Here is a 20,464-nt window from a genome sequence, read left to right on the forward strand (position 1 = left end):
AAGTAGTTAAGGCTCGATCTCAGTGAGGACTCTTTAATTTATTCATTGGGGGTTTCGGTCTTGACCCGGTATCACTTTCATTTAGACTCAGTCTTCACTTCGTCTTGGCTAGTCATGATCTTGGCATTAGGCTTATAGTGAACCAAGGTGGTCCTGACTACAGCCCTACCCTAGACAAGTATGCAAACTGGCATAACTTCAGTCACACACAATGGCATGCATTTTTTAAACCTTTCTTTCTGACTTTCTGTCTTTCTTTCTCCACATCAAAAATAATTTAAATTTAACTTACTATTTTTACTGTATAAAAGGCAGCTTGGTTCAGGTTTAGTACTTGGTACGGTAATGACAGTTCAGCTCAATGGCGCTTCTGTAGACTGAACTTAAATTGCGTCCCAGTTCCTGTAATCTACAGCCACGCTCGTCTGACCATGTACATTTATGTGGATGTCAATAGCGCCATCTGGTGGACTAGATGTCAAGACAGAAGATGCTAGACAAAAGCAACATCTATCTATTTTGTATTCCGGCCTTATTTATTTTTGCTGACTACTTAGGAAGACCGAATTAACAGAACCCATAAAAATACCTAACAGTACATTAATATCAAGCATCTTACATGGAACAGTGGCACCCACTGCCTTCAGAACCGCTTCAGTCGTGGCAGTACTGCTGTTCAACGCAGGGGCCCAAAATGATCTAGAAGCACAGTTTTCTTCAGAGTGCTCCTGAAAAACAGAAAACAGGAAAAAAAAAAAGCCAAGAAAGGCGTATTTCAGGCACACAGAGCAGAAACTACATTAAAAAGAGCTAAGAGTTGAAAGGGAATGTCTTCTTAATTAAATGGTTAATAAACAAAGTCACTCAGAGTGGTTTGGTGTGAAATGCTCCGTTTTAGAGAAACTTACAGAATCAGAATTATTCACAGTGGCGCAGATACGAACCCGACGTCGACATCTAAGCTTCCTGACAGAACTTTTTACTTTGTCTGACACAGTATAGTTTGGGGATAAAGTCCTAAAACATATCGAATCAGTTTATTTTAATCTATTCATGGTGGGGGGACAATAAGGCAACATAGTCCCTAAAGAAAACTCAGATTTTCTACGAATTTACCGCGGGTTCCTATCACCACCACTGTAAAGAAATCTGAGTCTGTAAGTTTCTCTACAAATGAATCATTTCACATCAGACTAGTCTGAATGAGTTTACATCTCAACCACTGAATTATGGCTCTGTGAACTTCTCCTTTAAACAGGCCTAAGTTTTATTCGCGGGTGGATTTTGATATAAATTAAGACTGAAAATATGTTTTGTGGGAGTTATTGTGCCACCGAAAATGTTTCTAAAGTCATCTCTCTCTCTCTCTCTCTCTCTCTCTCTCTCTCTCTCTCTCTCTCTCTCTCTCTCTCTCATGTGATGTCACACACAGGGTCAAAGTTGGCTCGTAGCTATGATGCTTCATAGACAATTCAAACATGGAGTCTATCTTCCACGAAAAAGTGAGCTCTGGTGTTGTTTCTTTTCTCTTATTATCTAGTTGCCGATTGATATTTTTATCCTAACTGCGAGCTGCACTTAATACGAATGAAAAAGTCGTCTATAAAACGCGTGTCTCGTGTGATTGTAGCTTTAGCTAGCGCTTTGCTAGGTTGTTTAGCTGACTTGCTAAGCTAGCTCGCTAACTGACAACAACACTCAAGCTAGACGGTGTTTTGACGAGTTACGACAAAGTGTGTAGGTGATGTTTATTGCGTAGATTTATGTATGTTGGTTGAGCTCGTTTTAGAGGCAATGTCGATGTCATTATAAGCCATGTAGGTTAGCTAAGCTTCAGTAGTTCCTGTGTGTTAAATAACTAGTTAGCTAACCAAAATATTACAAATATATTAGTGCGAAGTCAGCTTTTATGAGCTAGCTAACCTTAAGGTTAGTTAACGTCACCTAACTAGCTAGCAAGTTTCCGCCCCAATTGCATTGGAAGAAATTTTACGTTTAGCTAACGTGATGTTATTATATTACATGCTATAATTTACAGTTTTGTTAGATTCACATTCATCTGTGCTTACATTAAAGTTACATTAACGTTACCAGTGTTATGGCTTTCTCTGTCAGGTGGCCACAGCTACGTCAAAGGTTGCTTTCAGTTATGGTTCATTTTAGCTGGGATGATGTCTGAAAAGTACATGATATGTCCAAAACTTTATAGACACCTCCTCATCCAACATTTCTTGCTAAATTAAGGGTATTAATAGAGAGTTTGTTCCCCTTTTGCTGCAGCAATAGTCTCTACTCTTCTGAGAACGCAGGAGTCATTGTACCTGCGATTGTTGGAACATTGCTGTGATTATTTGACTGCATTCGGCCATAAGAGCATTAGTGAGGTCAAGTACTGATGGTAGATGTTTTGTTCTGGATTACAAATGCCACTGCAACTCATCCCAAATGTATTCAGTGATGCTCCATCACTCCAGAGAATGCAGTTCCACTGTTTCACAACCCAGTCCTGGGGGGCTTGATACCCATCTAACTGCCACTTGGCATTGGTCATGGTGCGCTTAGGCTCATTATACTGGCAGTGCTTTTCTGTGGAGATAAAACAGCCTATGTGTGCATATTTGATTTGCCTTTGTCAGCAATGCGTGCATGTCAGTTGTCAATATATTAAATGCCACATTATTGCCTTGTAGCAAGAGGGCTCTTTATGTGCCCAGCACTGCCTGAATAACCTACTTCAGGGGGAATATTTCACTCCAGTGGACTTGTCATCCATTGCACAGCAGCTGGATGAGGAAGAAAGGATAAGGATGGCTGAGGGTGGTGTACTGAGTGAGGAGTACAGGACGTTTTTACAGGTAGGCAGTAATGTTGGGGTACATGCAAGGGTCAGTGTTGTGGGAAGCTGTTCAGTAGCTTAACAGTGTTTTTGCTGCCCCATCTTTATCTCAGCAACCGTCCGGAAACATGGACGACAGCGGATTCTTTTCCATTCAAGTGAGATATTTTATATCATTTTTGACATTAGGTTTGTTAATAATAATAATAATGATACGAAGAAATAGAATAATTTATAGATATGTGTCATTCCATGTCACACTACTAGAGCTCGCTGCTACATTAGCAGTGTTGTCATAAGCACATTCAGGTACAAAGTTTACAAACATAAATTTGTAAAGAGCCAAAGTTGGCTACTTGGTTATAGAAATGTTCTTTAATAATCAGTTTTTTTATTTCAGCTATAGTTCTTCAAGTGTCTCGTTATTATTTATGTATGTATGTTAGGTTAGGTTAGGTTTATGTTAAATAAATGAAATTATATTTTCCCTGTCAGGATATTAACATCTCAAGTGAAGTCTTTTCCAGTTACTCTGGCCTAACAGTGCCCTCACCTGGACCGATTAACTATCACAATGATAGATGAAATTTAATAAAAACATAAAGCTGAAGACCTTTTGATAATATTCAGCAGCCATCTTGGTTTTCCCCATGATCTGTCTGTCAAGTATGTAAATATTAATCTCAAATGATCATGCTTTTTAAACATGTGTTTACATTACAACAGTGGTACTTTGGAGCTTGACCTGCTGTTTGTTGTTTTGAATCCCTCTGATCTTTCAACAATGATAGAGCTCCACATCTGTGACTCATGAAATTATTGACGATTAAAATATACTCTTAACTTAAAATAACTATGAGCCTTTCTTTGTATCCGATGAACATTTTTTACCAGCAAGTGCCCAAAGAGTCACATCAGTTTTTTTAATGGCTTTAAAATCCATGGTGGATGATGTCAGAACTGCTTTTCTTCAGGTGATTTGACATGGAATGACCTATATTCAAAACATCTTCGTACAACAAATGTTTGAATGAGACGTTAAAGAAAGCTTTTACTTTTCTATTTGTATTTGTATTTGAACTGCCAGAAAATGACTGCCTTGATATTATACCATCATGGCAGGTAATAAGTAATGCTCTAGGAGTTTGGGGTTTGGAGCTGATCCTCTTCAACAGCCGTGAGTACCAGCGACTAACGATAGACCCAGTGTAAGTACCTATGTGTGCTTTCATGAGTCAGTGTTGTCTTACTAATATATTTTCTGTGGTTTCTTTAATCCATATTTACTAGAATGTCATTTGTGGTTTCAGAAATGAAAAAGCCTTTATATGTAACTACAAAGAGCACTGGTTTACAGTACGAAAACTGGGGCAGCAGGTATGATGTCTGAATAATACATTTTATTTCTGAAGCACCTTTCATATTCATATGTCTTGTACAACTGTAATCACAAAAGACAATTTAATGAATTGTTAAAGTGCATAAATAAGCTGCTTTTATATTTGTGGCATCTGAAGATCTCTGATGGCTATCTGACTGAAAACAACTAAGGATTTTTGCAAAACAGTGTGTAATAAAAATTAAATTTAATCTCACTGTACTGTCATTCTTTGTAGTGGTTTAATTTGAACTCGCTTTTAACGGGACCAGAGCTGATATCAGATACATACCTGGCACTTTTCCTTGCACAATTACAGCAGGAAGGTAAACTCTTTTTAAGTAGCATTTTATTTGCTGCAATATCTTTAGTTTACCTTGCATGTAAAAGATGACCCTTACTATGGATGCATTCCTGTCTTGTCTTTAGGGTATTCCATTTTTGTGATTCGCGGGAACTTGCCTGAATGTGAAGCAGACCAGATTTTGGAAATCATGAGGGTGGAGCAGCAACACAGACCAAAACTCATTGGAGAGGATGAGGCTCAGACAAGTAGTGGTCAAAGGTATGGAGTCACAAGCAGGGACTACATTGTTATTGACAGAACACACCATGCACTGTGCACATCATACATGTTTTCACTTAAAAGCTATTTTAAGCCTGTATGCATGAAGTTACATCACCAAGGACCGACTTTTTTCTTTTTTTAATTCCCTTTTTTCCCTCATTCATATTGACTAACACTTCTTCTTAAATTATTAAGCCTGTAATATCATAATGAGCCAGTAGTGAGACCCATAATTGTAAGTACTGTAGGCAGAGACCCTGTATTTTTGGACTTTACACCAGCAAGGACAGCAAGGAAGTTTGACTTAATGCATTAGTTTAACCATGGCCTATCATTTTCTCCAGAACCTCAGGGCAGCATGCATTGGAGACTAGGCACGGTCTGGAAGAGGGTGTGATGGACGAGGATGAGGAGGAGCTGAGGAAGGCTTTGGCTCTGAGCAGACAGGATATGGAAGTGGAGGATGAGGAGGCTGACCTTCGCAGAGCCATACAGCTCAGTATGCAGGGTAAGACATGGATACATTAGAACATGTGGCGATGATGCTGAGGTTGTTCTCTAACATGCAAGTGTGTTATAGCCAGGATGAAAATTGTTTTTCCTCTTGGAGCCCATTCAAAGGTATCAATGTAAACCTAAACTCTACGATGGTCTTCCAAACACAGTATAGAAACTGTGAAAACAGATGGAACTCATGAATGCTTTACTGATTCCTCATCTGACTTGATTAGGATGTACAGTAGCTAGCAATATATGAAATGAATCTGCTTTCAGAAGTACTACCCAGAGTTTGACTGAAAGTCATGCAGCGAAATCATGTGTTGTTTGAAAGTCCACACACGCCCTGTTGATCTACGTAATGCTCAAAAATTGGCAATGGATGATCATATTGTTATTTGGTTAGTACATCCTGCTGTGGAAATTGCATGTGTGCATTTACAAATTCTGCTGTATTAACCCCTATAGGTAAAATATGCTCAGACATATATTGAAGCTATATTAATAATTTTGTAGTTTTGTTGACAATACCTACACAGATCTTCTCTTACTCTAGGAGCTTCAGGGAGCAGTAGCCTTATAGGTACTAAAGAGGTTGGAGCTGCCATGACTCCAGGTTCCTCAGGAAGCACTACAGGTGATGTGGCACAAAGCACTCCAAGTGAAAGCCTCACAGCAGAGGAGCTCCGCAGGAGAAGACAGGCCTACTTTGACAGGCATGAAGCATTTTGAAGCATTTTATTTCCACTCTGATCATTGAAGACCTTTTCACCTGTACATTTTTGCTTTTTGAAATTTACAAGGATAGTAAATTTCAACCAGTGCTACCTAACATGTAATTGTTGTCTACTTATGTTAGCAGCTCACATGCATGTCATAATGCTTTAGCTATTTGCTTTCCTTTTTCTTACACAACCATATAGGCAGTCCCAACAGCAGGCTCAATCAGCATCTTCACAGGACACAAACGTTGCTGGTAAGGGCTAATTCAGATTAGTTTTTTAAATGGTGTTATGACATGGAGCTAGATGTTTTTGAGAAGTCTATAAAAGCATCCCTCTTGATGTACTTTATATATAGTATTATAGTATGAGTAGTTAAAACACACATAGAATTTTATATGTATATTCCTAAAAAAGGTGCCACAGAGGGTTCTTTGAGCGATGCCACAGAGGATCCACTTGATTGAATAATGAAACCTAATGTAATGGTTCTATACCAACATAAGAGTTCTTCCTAGACCACTTACATTATGTGGAAGTTGTTTAAACATTCAAAAAGTTTTTCACGGGCTCCCAGCCATCTGTTGATGGGAGTCCAAAACAGCATAACTGTCCTTGCTTTGACTGGGTGGGTAGGATGACCCTCCCTCCCCATCACTCAGTGCAAAGCCAGCCAATGCAGGCATTCATTAGCGAATGTAACAAAATGGCAGTTAGCTAACTCCTCCAAGCGTGTTGAGCTGTCCAGTGTCCGTTGCATTAGTAGCTGTTCGAAAAGATGCGGTGGCACTAGCCTTCACCCTCTTAGTTTGGTAGATTGACGTGACCTAGTTATGGAATGGAATTGGCATTTATTAAATTGGGGAGAAAATTGGGCACAAAAAAGTTCCTCAGGGCACTAAAGGTGGTTTTTCTATGCCACTGCACAAACAACCCTTTTTGGTACCTTTTTTTTTATATGTGTATTTTTAAGTTTTTGGTATTACTTTCCTTTTTAACAGGTGGAGAGCAAGACACTGGGAGTAAACACAGCCAGTAAGGACATAGTGGCAATGGGGATCTATAGCCAGAGCCCTATATCAACCAACTACTACCTGCCCCGTCCACCTCTTCAAAACGTCTCAGTGTCTGAATGACAGGAAGGACCAGATCCCAGGAAGGGCCATTTACCACCAACGCACCACTATGTGGATCCATTCATAAGGCTCTTATATGGACAGAACTGTTAAACAGACATTTACATGAAAAATAGTATGATGATCTACTGTTTAAAGTGGTGTTGTATGCACTGCTGCTTTACCTTTTAAAGTCAGAGGGAAAAGGGAGGGCTCATTAGCCCAGTACAGTTTTTCTTGCTTACGTCTGTTACGGCCTTTTTACCACAGCGCCTTTAAATATGCTAATATAACTTTCATAATACTGATCTGTTTGTAATTTTTGGGACTCATAGTGAAACAGGAGGTTTGTGAATTGAGCAAGTGTGCCTGCATTGATGACTTAATAGATCAGCAGAGGGTGCTTTCACAAACATGTCAGCTGGGGCAGAGTGGAAAGGAAACTGAATCCCTTCTTTAGGGTGCGGGGGCTAAGGACCACTTAATGGGCACACCACACCCTGTCTTACCTTTCTTTGCCAGCTATAATTTTAAGAGGGACCGATTTCTTAGTGAATTCTGGTGCAGTACCTGTATCTGTTTGGGTAGTGCTCTGGGATGGTTTTAAGAGATTGCTTGAAAAAGCTCAAAACTACCTTTTTTTGGTGTGGGTTCAGTGATATAAGGGTCCACTGTGACCTCAGAATCTCATTTTGGGGAAAAAAGCTGAAAGGAAAAAGTATTGTCAAGTCTTATTTTACACTCTGTCCTCCCAGGATCAGAATTTGTCATGACTCTTTAAGAAAGATACTATAGCAATGGGCAGTATTAAACTGCATGGATTCATAGCTCTCAGTATAATCGAACAGTTACTGCTGTTTGTTCTTTAACAACTGTTGTTCGTCTCTGTGTGCGCTTGTGTGTTTGTGTGTTTGTGTGTGTGTGTGTGTGTGTGTGTGTGTGTGTGTGTGTGTACGCATCAAGCCCGCATAGATAACACATCTGTTAATGGATACTCTGCATTGGTCACTGGAATATAAAAGCATATAATGTATTGACAGGGCAGTTACTCTCAGACCCTACTTAATCGCTGTACTTCCAATGCAGTAAAGTAATGAAGCTTTACTGAGAGTGTTTACAGGTACCTCTCACTGGATTTACCAGTGCCGCGAATATCTTGAGTGAGTTTGACGTATGCAGCAATCAAGAGGTGGTTTTTCAAGCAGTCAAAAAAAATGTCATGTATACTAGTAGTAAAGAAATATGCTACTATGGAGATTAAACCATCTAGTTTTTCACCCATATTTTAATTCATTAATTTTCTTCCTAATAGACTATACTCACACACTTAGTTTTCAGTTTTTAATTCATTAAAACAGGCTGTGGATGTTGAAGACTTTTTGTTTTAGTACATAATCTTACTCCCAACCCTTTGCAGTAGACTAAGTGATCTTTATGCTCATGCACCGACAATTATCTTTGTAGCTTTTGATTTTTTTACTTCTTAAAATTAAATGATGGGTTTTCCCTTTGAATCGTATCCCTCTGCTCAAGTTTATTCCTTTGACTACTTTTAAAAGAACGCTTTTGAACATTCTGATTTAAGCCATATGACCTCAACAGACCGTGCGACTGTATGGTAAAACTGTTGTAGTAGGATTGCAAAGCAAAAATGTAAACTTCTCCTACACTTGAAAATGCATAATATTCTATTAAGTATTATTTTGACAAACTGCTCAATCATTCCATTAGATTTGCTTTGGATTAAACTTGCTTTGTGGACTGTACATGTTTGAACGCCCAATTGTTAATAGATAATCCTCGGTGCACACTTGCACTTTGTTTCTCCAAACAAATGGGAACAGAGCAGCCTGAAACGTATCCTTTAGCTGGTGTTTGTTGGTAAGTTAAAGGAGAACAAAGCTTGTCTATAGTCACATTTATGTTTTGATCAGTAAATAAATTGCATCTATGTATGTCTATTTTTCTGCATTTGACTGTCACTTTCTTTTAGACAGTATATTTTTTTGAATGTGTTTGTATAGTTTGCAAACTAGTGATCAGTGTATTTACTTGTTGCTCAGGTCAGTTTAAGCAATACCTTGATTTGGGTAGTTACTTTTAATGTAATTATATGTAATAGTTAATTTAGCTGAGGATTTTATGCTGATTGTAAAAGTTTGCTTGTTATTTCTTCTCTTCAGATCATACATTGAGGAAAGTGATGATGGAAAATAGCGTGTTCTTCTTTCTGATCTGCGCTTCCTGCTTCAAGACTTCCCTCCAAGCTCAGGAAGCCCAAGCTCCTAACATCACTCATCTGACCTTTAAAAATATTGACTTTGCCATGAACCTTTATCGCAAGATTTCCAGCCATCATGATAATAACATTTTCTTCTCGCCCCTGAGCGTTTCCACAGCATTTGCCACACTGTCTTTGGCAGCCAGGGACTCTACTCGCAGCCAGATTCTGTCAGGGCTGAATCTGGACACGCTGGAACAAAATGGGCAGCCTGAGGTCATTCCACAACTCTTCCAGCACCTCCAGGGGAACATCACCCATGATGGAGCACTGAAACTAGAACAGGGAACAGCACTCTTCGTGGACCTGCATTTCCAAGTAGACAGGGCTTTCAGTGATAAGATCAAGAAGTTCTTTGACGCTGATATCGAGAATGTGGACTTTGAAAAAGCTGACCTCAGTAAGGAGACAATTAACAAGCATGTGAGGAAGAAAACTGGTGATAAAGTGAAGGAGATAGTGACTAACATCGAACCACTGACTCGGATGATGCTGATCAATACCATTTTCTTTCAGGGTGAGTTATATGCATACTTAAACTAACAGTCATGGCATCCCAATTGGCTTGCTGACTGGAACTGGCTTGACTGGAACTAGCTTGACTTCGAAGTAGTGAGTTAAGTCTTAAGCAAGAGATGTTGCATGTGTGTATCTAAATGAGATTGTTCTTTTTCAACATCCAGGTGCCTGGGAGAGTCCATTTAACCCAAACAACACTGAAAACAGTCGTTTTTATGTAGACAAATACAACATTGTCCAGGTTCCCATGATGTTGAGTGTGGATAAGTTTTACATTGCCAGTGATGACGAGCTTAAAGTAAAGGTGTTGCGTCTGCCTTATTTGGGTGGTGCAGCTATGCTCATTGTCCTACCTGACAGCAATGTTGATTACACCATCATAGATGATGAAATAAATGCTGATAGATTTCTTAACTGGATCAAGAATATGAAAAAAACGTAAGTCTGAAAGTTAATGTTATGTGATTGTCAGTTTTATTTTGTTTTTTTTTGTCACCATGAACTCAAAATTTTCTTAAGCATTTCCATAAAATATAGATAAATGTAATGGGAAATCACTGAAATATCTGTGTTTGAAATTACAGTGCAGTTGCTGGAATTTAATGTCTCACTCTCTCATTCATCTTCCTAGAAAACTTGAGGTCTGCCTGCCCAAATTTAAGATGGAACAGTCGTACCCCCTGCACAAAATCCTGCCAGCTATGGGCATTCAAAACATCTTCAAGAACACAGCTAATCTCAAAGGCATGAGCCAGGAGCCTGGTCTAAAAGTCTCACAAGTATGCATTTTTGCCTGTAATATAAGGGCCATATTATGAAATGCTTGCGATGCAGATGCTTTTAAGGATGGATAATTAGATATTGCTACATCATATGCTAATATTTCACCTGTTTGAGATCAGTTTGAAATAATGTGAAACCAGAATATAAAATTTGTACAGTGGAGATCTTAAGGGAAAATATGGTTCGCTTACTTACCCTTGATTTGTGTGCAGGTTCTGCACAAAGCTGTGATTGAAGTGGATGAGAAAGGCACTGTGGCTGCTGCAGCAACAAGCGTGGGAATCACAGCTTACTCTATGCCAACCACCTTCATCGTAAACAGGCCTTTCTTCTTTTTTATATACCACGAAGCAACCAACAGTCTGCTGTTTATGGGCAGAGTGATTGATCCCACTGAGCACTGAATCAGCATGTGCTGTCATCAACAAATTAGTGCCCTGGATTAGAAACATTACTCCTACTATGCCCATGGTCACTTCTGCATTCTCACTGATTAAAGCACTGTTGTTCTAGATCATGTCAATTGGTTATATATTATCAATAAATATTTTTTTTTCTTAAATGGACATCTAAGCTACAAAGTGTACACAAACTATAGGAAAATATTTGCATATATGTGCAATAGTTAAATCTGTTCCTAAACTGGTTTGGTCATGTACTTTGGCTAAAGAATTCCTGTAATTTTTCAAACTACATTACTTTTTGCATTATAAGATTAGGGTTAAGTTTAGATTCAGACCACAACATACTTTTAGATTATTGTAAGGCTCATAGCAGACCTATCTGTTAAAGGTTGGTTTTATATTAGACTGTGAAAAAGGATTAGTTTTATGTTTTGGACTGAATTACATTAAGATTTGAGTCCTTTCAAGCATTGAAAATGTATGTGTTAAATAGCAATTTACAGTGTGAAGATATTAAACATCGTAAAACTGAACTTTGTGGTTTCAAATTTTTCATGATCTAATAAATTTCACAGTATCATCTTAAACAGTGGGTGATAAAAATGATCAAAAGCTGTTTTAGCTTGTAAGTTACAATTTTTGATATCAGAAATTCAAAATGTTAATTAGTTTTCGTTAGTAGGAAATATATTTTAGCATGAACGATTTCAGTTAACTTTTGTCAGTTTGTTTTAATGGAAGGAACACTTTTTACTAGTATAAATTAAATTCTAACAGATTAATTTTCCAAGTAAAAAATAATGTTAAGACAATGAAATTCTAATTATCATATGTTCAAAGTGATTTCTTGCTAGAAAATTAAAATTCTAAAGAAATTGAGAATATATATTAAAATCGCACATGAAACAATACAGTTTTCCCAAGCAAGAAATAGTCAAATTTGTCGAACGCCGACCTTTTTTAAATTAATGTCTGTGAGTTGCTATCTGAAACGACTTGGCTAGACAATTAAAATGGGGAAATGGGGAATTTTAATACGACAGCAGGTGGAGTTGGTTGGAGGTATCTGGCAACCCAGTTGGTCGTCACTACAGTAATGGCTGCGCCCTCGTGTTGGGCATGTGAATGAGGGAGAGTTTAATCAAACGCTTGACGTTACAACGTATTGGAGAGCTAAACCACCTGTGAGTACTGATTATATTTGTTTTGACTGCGTCCGAAAGAGTTAAAAACAATTAGTTATTAACTAGTTGAAGTGGATGATGTTATTTTAATGGATTAGCATAATGGCTAATGCTAGTTTGCCAAATATGTCCCTATTTGTGTCAAAATAATAAAAAAATATATATTTTAAGATAAAACTACAAGTTAGTTTCTAGTAGACCACCCTGCGTATTGTATGACAACTTTATATGTTTTTGTTGGGGACACATTTTTGAGAACTATTTTCGAGATCCTAAGCAGCAGCAGTCACTCACACACACTAGAGCAGTGGTTCTTAAAGTCTGGTCCTGGACCGCTTTCCTGCACATTTTAGGTTTTCACAATCCGTAAGTACACCGCATACAGCTAATGAACTAATCAGCGAGCCCTGCCTGAGGTAAACTGGAACTTAGAGACCCCCAGACAGTCTATATTTTTGCTCTATCCCCATCTGCTGTGAGCAGGGCTCAAGCAAAAATGTGGACCGTCTGGTGGTCCTTGAGGACGAGATTAAAAAACACTGCTTTAAAGAGAACCCTACGACAGTGGTCTATCCAGAACCAGGATTAGGAATCACTGCTGTATAATTGTTCTGTATTATTGGAATGTATTCAAAATTCAGAAATCTTAGCATTTATGAAGTAAATACTAAAATCAAACTTTGTATTTTGTTTAAGCCTGTTTTCAGGTATCCAGTTTACATTTTGTATCTTATTCAGTTTCATTCACTTATTTCATGTAACATTAACAATAATTTCTCTCTAGCAGGAAAAAAAGATGAAGACTAAGAATTCGCAGTCAAAGAAGCGCTTCAGATCTGCTAAAAAAAGAGGGATCCTGGTAAAGGGCAAATGGCAGACTGTCAAGATAGATCCCAGTGTTTTTGCTGATGAGGGCATGAGTGAGATAGTTTGCTTTGAAGAACTAACAGATTATTCCCTGATTGAATCCGAAAAGACAGCGACTGTGTCCCAGTTGCTACAGGAGCCTGTTGGGAGAAAGAAGAAGAAGAATAATAAGAGAAAAGCCTGTGAAATAGAAGATGATGATGATGAAGAAGAAACCTTTGAAGAAGCACAGGAAGAATTTGCAGAGCTGTCATCTGATGACAACATTGAGCAAGTGGATATTGTGGAGAAACCAGCTAAAAAGCGGAAAAAGAAAAAGAAGAAACCTAAAAGTGATGCTGCAAACCTTGAAATGAAACACCTGGACAATGATAAGAATATGGAGAGCTCTTCAGAAGGTTTGTCCAATTTGGCTGAAGAGGGGGAAGAACAGATTACAGCACAAACAACACTGAAGTCTAAAAATAAGAAGAAAAAGAAGAAACAAGAAAAATCAGCTGCAGAACAAACAAGGCCTTCTTCACAGGTAAAAGAGACTGATGTCCAAATAGGACCCATTGACAAGACTAAAAGAAAAACCAAGAACTGGACAGATGCAGCCCTCTCACACTCAGCAGGTCAGGACACAGATATATCTGCTTGGAAAGACCTGTTTGTACCAGCACCTGTTTTGAAGGCACTAAGCAAACTTGGATTTTCTGCTCCTACACCAATTCAAGCTCTCGCTCTTCCTCCTGCCATTCGAGATCACATGGATATTCTGGGTGCAGCAGAGACAGGTAAAAGAAGTCATACTGTTGTTGTTTCAGCAGAAAGCTATATCATACATACAGTGCCATCTATTAGTAATCGGGCAGTGACTGGTTTTTGATCATATGGGTCTGCACTCTATATTCTTCATTCGGTTGTTGGCTGGTCAGTTGTTTGTCAGCCAGCTGTGTGGTGTTTAGGGGTGGGTATCAAATCTCAATACCTTTACGGTACAGACCAAATTACTTTAGTTCTACTTATTGAAAAATTCAGTGTCATTTAGTATCAAGGTGTATAAATTACGTTCTGCCTGCATGTTAATATCAGCACTTCTTGACTAGCCTGCAGTCTGTTACGGTCACTAAATATACCCACGTCCAGCACCTTACACTCATTTCTGGTAGCAAAAAGTACTGAAATCAAGATATTGATATTGATAAAGTTTGTAACAAATCCCAGCCCAACCTTAATGTAGTTGCATCATTATTTGTACACAAGAGAGCTAGCAAACAGTCCAGAGTATATTCTGCATGCAGCTTTTGTATCTGTATTTGTATTGCTATTGACTGTTGTTCACCACCCTGACCAAATAAGTGTTAACAGCTGTTAAGCAGGACATTGTGAGGCTGAAAGATTAGAATTAAGCAATCAGAAGACATGACGAAAACATTGTGTTCATTATAAACTGTTTGACACACTGAATTGAAGCAAGAGTGCACTGGTAAACTGTGGTAGTCAGTCTCTCACTGCTTTATGCTGTTAATTGTTCAGCAGTTTTCAACCTTTCTCTTTCAACTCTTTCTCTAATCATTTCAGAATAACCTGATATTAAAATGTTCCTTGTATTGAAACAGGCAAAATATACACTTTGGTTTGTCTGTCATTGTAAACCTCATTGTCATTGCTCTACAGGAAGTGGGAAGACTTTGTCTTTTGGGATTCCGATGATCCACACAATATTAGAGTGGAAGAAAACCATCCACTGTAAGAATGCAGGGGCAGATGGGAAGTCTAACACAGAGAAGAACACTGAGCCAGGATTCAGCAAAGCAGCTGACATAGCAATGAGCACAGACAACAGTGAGGAAAACTCCAGTGCACAGGAAGAGGGCAATTTGGATGATGAAGATGAGGGGATCATATTGGAGTCAGCAGAAGATGGAGACGATGTGGATGGTCAGACTGTAGAGGAAGACGATGATGGTGATGATGACTGTGGTTCTGTTGATCAAAGTCAAGATGATGATGGCTTAACAAATGATGACGAAAGCATAGGCTTAGACATTAAAACAATGGGAGAAGTGAAAGAAGACTGTGAGAAAAAGCCTTTGCTTGGACTTGTTCTCACCCCTACCAGAGAACTCGCTGTTCAGGTCAAGCATCACATCGATGCTGTGGCACAGTTCACAGGTTGGTATCATTAAGTGCAGGTACTTATCAGAGTGGTTTGATTGGTATATCAGCACTAATAATGATCTCTGTAAACAGGTATAAGAACTGCTATTCTGGTGGGTGGGATGGCACCACAGAAGCAAGACAGGATGTTGAAGCGCAAGCCGGAGATAGTGATAGCGACACCAGGGCGCCTGTGGGAGATGGTTCAGGACAAGCACCCCCATTTACGCAATCTACGGCAGCTCAGGTAAGGTTGTGTGGTTGTAATGTTTTCATCGCTTCCCTCCCATAGCACATAGAACTAAGACATGATAGATGGTCTGATTTTTGCTTAGTTACTTCACCATTTAGAGGTGAAGTTGTTTCATATTTTATGATGTGTATGTTTGCCTTTTTATTCTATTTAGTATTATTGACTTTTCCATTGATAAAGTATAAGATGCAGTAAAAGTTGGCAGCTGTTAACAAAGTACAAAATAACCTCCTCAGGTGCCTGGTCATTGATGAAGCTGACCGCATGGTGGAGAAAGGCCATTTTGCTGAGCTTGAGAAACTTCTGGAAATACTCAACACCTCCCAGTTCAACCCAAAAAGGCAGACCTTTGTGTTCTCTGCAACGCTGACCATGGTCCACAGCTTGCCTACCCGTCTGCTGCAGAAGAAAGGAAAAAAGCTGGAGGAGCGCAGCAAGCTGGAGCTCCTCATGGAGAAAGTAGGAATCAAAGGCAAACCCAAAGTCATCGACCTCACCCGTAAAGAGGCCACAGTGGAGACGCTCACTGAGACCAGAATCCACTGTGAGAAGGAAGAGAAAGATTTTTATCTCTACTACTTTTTGATGCAGTACCCTGGGCGCACAATGGTGTTCGCCAACAGTATTGACTGCATAAAGAGACTTACGTCACTATTAACTATTTTGGACTGTACCCCACTGCCACTGCATGCTAATATGCACCAGAAACAGAGACTGAAAAATCTGGAGAGATTTGCAGAAAGGGAGAGGTAAGGGAAGAACAAGCAGTTCTGTATAATACATTGTTAAGCATTTTTTTACCAGTGCCTTCTGATAGAATTTTTTTTTTTTAAACAGTTGCGTCCTCCTTACTACGGATGTTGCTGCTCGAGGGCTTGACATTCCAGACGTTCAGCATGTCATCCACTATCAGGTAATATTTCAAGTAGATGTTTTGTATCTCTTCATTATATAAATTAATATTTATTTGTTAAATTTTTTTAAATCTTTCGTTTTGCTTTGGAATAGGTTCCCCGGACATCTGAGACATATGTCCATCGTAGTGGACGTACAGCTCGTGCAGCTAAAGAAGGTCTTAGTCTGCTCCTGATTGGACCAGATGATATGATGAATTTTAAGAAGATCTATAGGACTCTAGGAAAGGATGAGGATCTTCCCCTGTTTCCTGTTCAGAACAAATGCATGACAGCCATTAAGGTATTGGGAGAAAGAAATCACATTGAAAAAAGGGTGTAGCTCAGTTTGGAGACAGTTTCATTTTGTTTTTTTTAATGTACATTTCTGCAATTAAACATGTATTAAGAATTCATTTAAAACCAGTAGAGTGAAAATGTTTTGAACAGAGATTACTATTTCAGGATAGACTTTCTTAAGATGCAGAGTTCTGTGCCTAGATATTCTTCTTATAACTTAATTGGTCTGATTCTTTGTCATTTCTACAGGAACGCGTTGACGTGGCCAGAAAAATAGAAAAAATTGAATACCACAACAGCCGAGAGAAGCAGCACAATTCTTGGTTCAGACAAGCAGCAGAGGAAATGGATATAGATCTTGATGATGATCTTCTTTTGGGTTAGTAAAACGTATTCTACAATGCTGGTGTTACATTAGCTTATGTATAAACCTTTGTTATTTAGAAATAAATTGATTTATGGTTTTGCAGGAGCTGGCAGGGATGAGAATGAAGAACGAGAGCAGCAGAAGTTAGTGAAAGGCTTGAAGAAACACCTGAAGCACTTACTCACTCAGCCAATCTTCAAACCCCACATGAAGACAAAATATCCTACTCAGATGGGCAAGCTGCAGTTGCCAGAGCTACCCTTGGCCAACGAAACAGCTCTAATTAGTGTGACCAATCAACGGCATAAACAAAACCAGCAGAAGCGTAAAGGGAATCATTAATAGCTGTAATTATTTTGTTGAGGATAAATAGCTATAAAGGGCTTAAAAAAACATGCTTTTACAAAAAACCTGTGTTCAGTTTATATACAAATGATCTGTCTAATCAAATCTTTATGCTTGATTTTGTCAATTAAACTTAGGTTTATGTATGTAAAAAAAAAAAAGTCATTTTCTGGTAACAGCAGTTTTTCTTATAGACTGTGGAAAGGCTGTATAAACGTTTCTTGTATAATATAAAGCAGTCAGTGGTCTTCCAAATGTGGAAATTTGGTCCAAGTCCCTTTTTTAATGTTCTCTACACTTGTAGAGAATGTCGTAGTGTGATGTCTTGTAGAGAAGGTATAAAGAAGGTTGAGATCCTTCTGGAATAGTGTGGTATACAGGGTGGCCATCGCTGCCGTCCATAGATATGATACACAGACTAATGTCCAGTGCCTCAGACAAAGCCAGGATCTCCACATGATCACACTCCATTGCCATGGCTTCCACTTCCTGAGAAACCAAAGAGGCTAATGTCAGTGGTGAAGCTTCTCTAATGACTGTAGAATATGAAACACAGTAACAAGGCTGACCTGAGTACAGTAAGCTTTTAGGCTGGGGGCCTCCACAAAGTGCTGGAAGAAGTCTGCATGGTTCTGCAAATGTGCTGATGTGAGGAGCCTCAAGTACTTCACCATGCTGTCTGAGGTAGCCTGATCATTGAAAAACCCCAAAAGGGTCTCTTCACGATCATCTGCTTCCAGCTGATCCAGTACCCTGAGAAACTTGAACAATGCCACACTTTTAGGCTAATGCTGTAGTTTGTGGTTTAAACATTCAGCTGTAATCATGGAAATTATGTGGCTCAAAGTACTTACAGTGCTGAGAAGATCTTTAAACTCATTTTCATCAAATCCTGCTTTTAGAAGTTCTTCATGACTTCTCAACAGTTTGTCCTTAATTCTGAAAAATGTAGACACAACACAACATTAGCATTGTTTTAACAAAAGTGCCAGAGAATATTGCAGGGAAGTCATAAGCTGTCGAAGCATCAACTCACTCGATATACCTTTTCATGGCACTTTCATTGTGCACCAGTGTTTCTACAAGTTGGAAGCACAAGGCTCTGTAAAAACAATTTCCGTCTCCTTTTATTCTGCGAATAAAGCCAAACTGATGGCAAATGTCCTATGAGAAAGAACACAAAGTAGTTGAGACAGAACAAGTACCATCCTCTTAAAGTGAATGCTTACTGTTAAGACATGTAAGCCTCAATGTGGTGTACATTATAAACAAAGTAAAATACTATTACCCAAGAGAAAAACTTTGTATCATTTCTGTAGGACTTAGTCCAGTGCAACCATGTGACATCGCAGTGCGACAATGGCAACCGACCAATAGAGGTGTTTTGTTTATTATTTTTAAAAAATGTTTTATTTCTATCATACTTTATTTTAGTATTGGACGTGTAATATAAATCATACATGTCTTTGACAGTCAGGCTTCCCTTCCCTCCCAACTTTGTGCTTTCCAAACCCACCCTACCATAGGGTGGCATACCATATGTGATTTTAACCCGCTTATGTCCAACAACGCTGCTAGAAAAAACAGCATAGACCAGCATTGCTGGTCACCAGAAAAACCAGCATGTGTTGTGTTTCGGACGCTGGTATGCTGGTTAGCAGCAGTGGAAGCTGATAAGCTGATCACCACCAAAACCAGCATATGTTATGTTTTGATGCTGACATGCTGGTCAACCAGCATGACCATGCTGGGGTGACCAGCTAAACCACCGCAGACCATGAAATGCGTGCTGGTCTGTGCTGATTTTCCAGAAGAGAACACAAAGCTCGTTCTGACTGGTCAAAAGTGATGACATTTTGTATAGTTTTACTTTGGCCGAACATTAACAGTGGCTTTTTGAATTTCTTTTATTGTATATAATTTTCAAATTTCTATTCACAATTAAATAAAAAAGTGATGTGACCAAAACACTAAATGACGCATTAAGAACACACTTTTTAGACATATCTTTTAATCGAAAAAAATACCTCCAGATTTGTGTTCAGCAATGCTGAAAGAGCATATGGGCCACAGAAAATGTTACATTTTCAGACATGGACATCAATAGGTTAATAACAGCATCGCACACAGAAATGCATCGTACACATACCTGAGATTTTGTGGCCTCAGACTCTTCCAGTATCTGAGCTGAAGTTGCCTCTTTAACTGAGACTAACCCGGACTCGTCCATCTGAAACAGAGGGGTGCAAGTTTTCAAATTGATAAAATCTCGAACGTTTCATAAGAAACATCTCGATATGCCTAGATAATTCATGTTAATCGAAACGGCTATGAAACAATCTGTCGTGATAAACACTTCTGAAAGCTTCTATTCTGAGTTACCGTATTTAAACGCCTCGAAGCTGTGGTGAGCTAACGCTCAGTTGACAAAGCGCAGGCTGAGGTCCGTCTGCTGTATGTTCCATGCAAACCAGTCGACGCTTCCAGCCTTCCAGCACGCGCGCTTCCGAAACAGCTGCTTAAATTCAAATATCGTTTGAAGCAGCATTCTGGAACATTTCAGATGTGGTTAATAATTGTTGTCACAGTAACCGGACGTATGGAACAACCACGTGCCTTCCTTTTAAAGGGACAGAGGATAACAAAAGCGAAAGTAGCACAAGCTCGCGACATAAATTCATGAGCTCTGTTAAATTGAACGAGTTGATTAAAATAATAATAATAATAATAATAATAATAATAATAAGAAGAAGAAGAAGAAGAAGAATACATACATATTTACATATTTGTAATTTAAATATTTTGCAAACATGGTTTCTCCACGTTATGCAACGGCAGGGGGCGCTATAATTCAGTCTTTAATTCAACGCAAAGTGTACACGAGGGATCCTATTCGCAAGGCCAAAAAAGTTTATAAATCTTAAATCTTATCACCTTTCCATGTAAGATTATATTGTATGTTTAAATGCACAGTCCCATTTGCCAGCACTTTCAATCTGCTTTTAA

At 38.8% G+C, this 20,464-nt stretch overlaps 4 protein-coding genes across 8 annotated transcripts; 3 read left to right on the top strand and 1 right to left on the bottom strand.

Annotated features, from left to right (window-relative positions):
* The first annotated feature begins 1,415 nt into the window (after window positions 1–1,415).
* On the top strand, window positions 1,416–8,636 carry atxn3 (ataxin 3). Its single transcript, XM_036593464.1, has 11 exons — window positions 1,416–1,502; window positions 2,691–2,855; window positions 2,950–2,994; window positions 3,959–4,044; window positions 4,147–4,213; window positions 4,453–4,540; window positions 4,644–4,779; window positions 5,127–5,290; window positions 5,837–5,996; window positions 6,204–6,256; window positions 7,004–8,636. Exons 1-11 carry the CDS (start codon window positions 1,479–1,481, stop codon window positions 7,039–7,041), a joined length of 1,026 nt encoding a protein of 341 aa, XP_036449357.1. The 5' UTR covers window positions 1,416–1,478; the 3' UTR covers window positions 7,042–8,636.
* Window positions 8,637–8,857: 221 nt separating this feature from the next.
* On the top strand, window positions 8,858–11,637 carry si:ch1073-416d2.3 (protein Z-dependent protease inhibitor). Of its 3 annotated transcripts, none has more exons than XM_036593462.1 (5): window positions 8,858–8,998; window positions 9,301–9,915; window positions 10,082–10,355; window positions 10,549–10,696; window positions 10,913–11,637. In XM_036593462.1, exons 2-5 carry the CDS (start codon window positions 9,321–9,323, stop codon window positions 11,102–11,104), a joined length of 1,209 nt encoding a protein of 402 aa, XP_036449355.1. In that variant the 5' UTR covers window positions 8,858–8,998; window positions 9,301–9,320; the 3' UTR covers window positions 11,105–11,637. The 3 variants fall into 3 exon arrangements, with proteins under 3 accessions (XP_036449355.1, XP_036449352.1, XP_036449353.1); XM_036593459.1 differs by lacking the exon at window positions 8,858–8,998 and adding an exon at window positions 9,031–9,180 and having other exon boundaries at window positions 10,913–11,295; XM_036593460.1 differs by lacking the exon at window positions 8,858–8,998 and adding an exon at window positions 9,046–9,069 and having other exon boundaries at window positions 10,913–11,295.
* A 529-nt stretch (window positions 11,638–12,166) lies between these two features.
* Window positions 12,167–17,660, top strand: ddx24 (DEAD (Asp-Glu-Ala-Asp) box helicase 24). 2 transcript variants are annotated; one of them, XM_036593457.1, is made up of 9 exons: window positions 12,167–12,288; window positions 13,076–13,934; window positions 14,818–15,315; window positions 15,394–15,547; window positions 15,790–16,302; window positions 16,391–16,466; window positions 16,562–16,750; window positions 16,996–17,125; window positions 17,217–17,660. In XM_036593457.1, exons 2-9 carry the CDS (start codon window positions 13,085–13,087, stop codon window positions 17,453–17,455), a joined length of 2,649 nt encoding a protein of 882 aa, XP_036449350.1. In that variant the 5' UTR covers window positions 12,167–12,288; window positions 13,076–13,084; the 3' UTR covers window positions 17,456–17,660. The 2 variants fall into 2 exon arrangements, with proteins under 2 accessions (XP_036449350.1, XP_036449351.1); XM_036593458.1 differs by having other exon boundaries at window positions 12,169–12,288; window positions 13,073–13,934.
* LOC118823708 (ubiquitin thioesterase OTUB2-like) lies at window positions 17,444–20,065 on the bottom strand. Of its 2 annotated transcripts, none has more exons than XM_036593465.1 (6): window positions 19,841–20,065; window positions 19,608–19,688; window positions 18,495–18,622; window positions 18,313–18,397; window positions 18,028–18,219; window positions 17,444–17,947 (listed from the first exon to the last, which is right to left on the bottom strand). In XM_036593465.1, exons 2-6 carry the CDS (start codon window positions 19,686–19,688, stop codon window positions 17,741–17,743), a joined length of 693 nt encoding a protein of 230 aa, XP_036449358.1. In that variant the 5' UTR covers window positions 19,841–20,065; the 3' UTR covers window positions 17,444–17,740. The 2 variants fall into 2 exon arrangements, with proteins under 2 accessions (XP_036449358.1, XP_036449359.1); XM_036593466.1 differs by having other exon boundaries at window positions 18,504–18,622; window positions 19,841–20,063.
* Between the last annotated feature and the right edge of the window lie 399 nt (window positions 20,066–20,464).

This window comes from Colossoma macropomum, unplaced genomic scaffold (genome assembly GCF_904425465.1).
Source record: "Colossoma macropomum unplaced genomic scaffold, Colossoma_macropomum, whole genome shotgun sequence".
NCBI classification, from domain to species: domain Eukaryota; kingdom Metazoa; phylum Chordata; class Actinopteri; order Characiformes; family Serrasalmidae; genus Colossoma; species Colossoma macropomum.

Coding starts and splice junctions, on each gene's coding strand:
- atxn3 (XM_036593464.1), top strand. CDS start 1,479: ATGGAGTCTATCTTCCACGAAAAA. Junction 4,045..4,146: donor CGACTAACGATAGACCCAGT/GTAAGTACCTAT, acceptor TTGTGGTTTCAG/AAATGAAAAAGCCTTTATAT. Junction 6,257..7,003: donor ACAGGACACAAACGTTGCTG/GTAAGGGCTAAT, acceptor CCTTTTTAACAG/GTGGAGAGCAAGACACTGGG.
- LOC118823708 (XM_036593465.1), bottom strand. CDS start 19,688: ATGGACGAGTCCGGGTTAGTCTCAGTTAAAGAGGCAACTTCAGCTCAG. Junction 18,623..19,607: donor CTGAGGCCACAAAATCTCAG/GTATGTGTACGA, acceptor TCTTTCTCATAG/GACATTTGCCATCAGTTTGG. Junction 17,948..18,027: donor TAAAAGCTTACTGTACTCAG/GTCAGCCTTGTT, acceptor TTGGTTTCTCAG/GAAGTGGAAGCCATGGCAAT.
- ddx24 (XM_036593457.1), top strand. CDS start 13,085: ATGAAGACTAAGAATTCGCAGTCAAAGAAGCGCTTCAGATCTGCTAAA. Junction 16,751..16,995: donor AATGCATGACAGCCATTAAG/GTATTGGGAGAA, acceptor TCATTTCTACAG/GAACGCGTTGACGTGGCCAG. Junction 17,126..17,216: donor TGATGATGATCTTCTTTTGG/GTTAGTAAAACG, acceptor ATGGTTTTGCAG/GAGCTGGCAGGGATGAGAAT.
- si:ch1073-416d2.3 (XM_036593462.1), top strand. CDS start 9,321: ATGATGGAAAATAGCGTGTTCTTCTTTCTGATCTGCGCTTCCTGCTTC. Junction 9,916..10,081: donor CAATACCATTTTCTTTCAGG/GTGAGTTATATG, acceptor TTCAACATCCAG/GTGCCTGGGAGAGTCCATTT. Junction 10,697..10,912: donor CTGGTCTAAAAGTCTCACAA/GTATGCATTTTT, acceptor ATTTGTGTGCAG/GTTCTGCACAAAGCTGTGAT.